The following is a 2,967-nucleotide window of genomic DNA, read 5'->3' on the forward strand; positions in this document are numbered from 1 at the left end:
CCCAGAGGAAACAGCAGCTCTCTGGTCTTCCTCTGCATCCGCAGAACACACACAGCTCAAACACACTCATTACACAAATCACACACATGAGAAACACACCCGGGAAAAGAGAGTTTCCTAAGCTGCTCATTTAAATGATTAGCATGATTAACAAGAAAAAACTATTCCAGGTGTCCTTCACTCAAATATGTCACATCACATTCATTGTTATTTGAGCATTTGAACCAAACACTGATCTGACTGAACACAGCTCTCGAGATGTGTGACGTCTGCAAAACCACCAAATAATGTCTGATTTACTGAAGAAAAGAGAACGAGTCTCGTCTTTAAGATCACACACACACACTTTTATATAACTTACATTAAATAATTAAAAATGACTATAATTAAACATGACTATATATCTTGCTTAAAATTAACTCAAAGTAGGTTGGAAATAAACATGTATTAATATATTCAGTAAATAAAGATGTGGTTGTTTATTAATAAATGTTCACCTTTGATCACTCCTGATGCCTCTAGTAATTATGCGTCTGCTTTTTAATTTATAACCCATTTTGGGTTCTTTTAAAGCTTGTCATACAGTAATTTAGAAACAATAGTGGAGTTAAATTAAATAAAACTACCAAAGGTTGGGTTAGGCATTCATGCAAGCATTTATTTATTTAGAGTGTGAAAAAGCTGTTTTTGACGCATTTCCTCTGAGCATCACAGACCGATTGGCCTTTTGCAGGAGTTCCTGTTTCTACTTTAATTGTTATTTATAATACTTTAGTAGACAACCGTACTTAATTATTTCTCCGTTTTCGGTTGTGTGTGTATATATACTGCATGAAACCAGACCAGAGAAGAGTGAGCGATGGAGAAAAAAAAAATTTGTAGTTGCATTTGTAGTTGTTTGCCTTTCAGATCCAAACTTGATGTGAGGAGAGTAGAAATGAATCACGCACCGCGGTTTATAGATGTCTGCGCTATTATTATTATTACTGGAACGACCGCTGATTGGCTGCGCTGCTCGATATGTAAATGAGATGTTGCGTCAGTGTGTACGTGGCGCGTCGTCAGTAAACCATTCCGTTTAGTTCATCTGGCGCCAAATATCGTGTGTTTGAGAGAATAAAGCAACCTCATAAATCAAATGAGAATCATCATTAAGGATAATGATTGAAAAGAAGAAAAAGTACTTTAATTAGTGCTTAATTAAGTGAAATTCATCCTTTGAACACTGAAAACAAACTAATGCAAATATATTTAATTATATAATACTTGATTTTGTAGTTATTTTTGTTTTACCATCGAGATATACATTTTTGCTTATATTATGAAAAAAAAAAATTACTTTCATTTTAGTTTAGGTTTTAGTAATTTTATTAGCTCTAGTTTTTTTTATAAATGTCTATTTTTAAAAGTTAGTTTTTATATTTAATCTAAACAGCAGTGATATGTTTCTGGATGTTACTGAGCATGTCCTGAGATGTGGTGTATGATTGTAGTTCCTGACAGATGCTCAGTCACTCGTGTTATTAAACTCTGTTAAAATCTCTCGGTTCAGTGTCAAATCATGAGGAAAGAAGAGCTCATTACTCAAACCTCAGTTTATTTCACTCATACAAAATCAAGAGAAGGTTAAAAGCGAACAGACGAGAGAAGTCACGAGACTCTCTCCAGTGTCACAAACATTAAGAGACTAAAAGATATAAAACAAAGGGGAAATCAGAGACAAATGTGCATCGACGGGGAAATGAACAGAGTGCTCTCAAACCAAATCAACATCCGATGAACGACCTGGAACAGAACGAGTTAAAACTTCATGAAAGCGCCGCTGCACAGTTTCATCGCTGCAAGACACAAGCTTTAATCGTAAAACTAGCTTAAAAAGGACAAAAACCAGAAACAGAAGAAGTCACAAAAGCAAAAGAACAGAACTGTCCGCTCTGCATTTCCCTTCCAACACAAAAACTCAAGGAGCATCTGCTGCTAAAACCAACCAAAACATCTCGAGTGATATGCTCTTAAAACATGACTGAAGACGGAGGACAACCAGAGACACACGGGACTCGCTTCTGGCCGTTCATCCAAAGAAAAAGAGGAGGAAAGACAGGCCGACTCAATAAAATAAGATTAAAAAACCTAAGAGGTGTGTGATGGAGGATGTGTGTGAGAAGAGCAGCTAGGAGTCGTAGTCCTCCTCGTCCTCGTCCTGCGTCTGGAGCGGGAGAGGGACAGAAGTCATCAGAGACGCCTGCGGAGACCCCCGCGCCGCGCTGGACACACACACACACACACACACACACAGAGACATGACCGTTTCATTAATGTATGTCTAACACAAGTCTTTACAGTGCCATGTTGTGGATTTGTGAAGATGTCCCTTCATGCTGTGTGTAACAGTGAATGAAAACATCTGCACAGTGTGAAACCTGAAAGTGTAGGAAGTTATCGTCTTTCAAAACAGAGTCGACTCCGAGTCACGTAAATGAGTTTTTATAACCAATCTTTAGCGGTTTCAAGCGGACGTCAAACAGAAACATTAGCAACTGCAGAAATCAGACCAATCACCTCAGTTCATTGTTACACAGAGGAGGAGTCACTGAGCAAAGAAGTGATTTTAAAATAAATGCAAATGTAAAAATAAATGCATATTTTAAGACAATAAGAGTGTTTTTTGATCTTTAATGCATGTTAACTTGTTATTGTGGACTCCCAAAACCAAAATATGAATCTTTCATTACCCATAACAGGGGCACTTTAAATATATGTTTTTGAGAGAGAGAGAGAGAGAGAGAGAGAGAGAGAGAGAGAGAGAGAGAGAGAGAGACAGACAGAGAGCGACACAGAGAGCGAGCGCGAGAGAGAGCGAGAGACACAGACAGACAGAGAGAGAGAGAGAGAGAGAGAGAGAGAGCGAGAGACACAGACAGACAGAGAGAGAGAGAGAGAGAGAGAGAGAGAGAGAGAGCGAGAGAC

General features: G+C 38.2%; 1 protein-coding gene across 2 annotated transcripts in view; it reads right to left on the bottom strand.

The window, feature by feature from the left end:
• Positions 1–1,577: 1,577 nt before the first annotated feature.
• The window catches only part of LOC132134573 (dr1-associated corepressor-like), a 7,219-nt gene continuing 5,829 nt past the window's right edge, over positions 1,578–2,967 (bottom strand). For both annotated transcript variants that reach the window (XM_059547103.1, XM_059547102.1), the window contains exon 7: positions 1,578–2,264. In XM_059547103.1, coding sequence (XP_059403086.1) covers positions 2,171–2,264 — 94 coding nt within the window. In that variant the 3' untranslated portion in view covers positions 1,578–2,170. The remainder of the gene's footprint in view (positions 2,265–2,967) is intronic.

The sequence above is a fragment of the Carassius carassius genome, unplaced genomic scaffold (genome assembly GCF_963082965.1).
Source record: "Carassius carassius unplaced genomic scaffold, fCarCar2.1 SCAFFOLD_158, whole genome shotgun sequence".
In the NCBI taxonomy this organism is placed as follows: domain Eukaryota; kingdom Metazoa; phylum Chordata; class Actinopteri; order Cypriniformes; family Cyprinidae; genus Carassius; species Carassius carassius.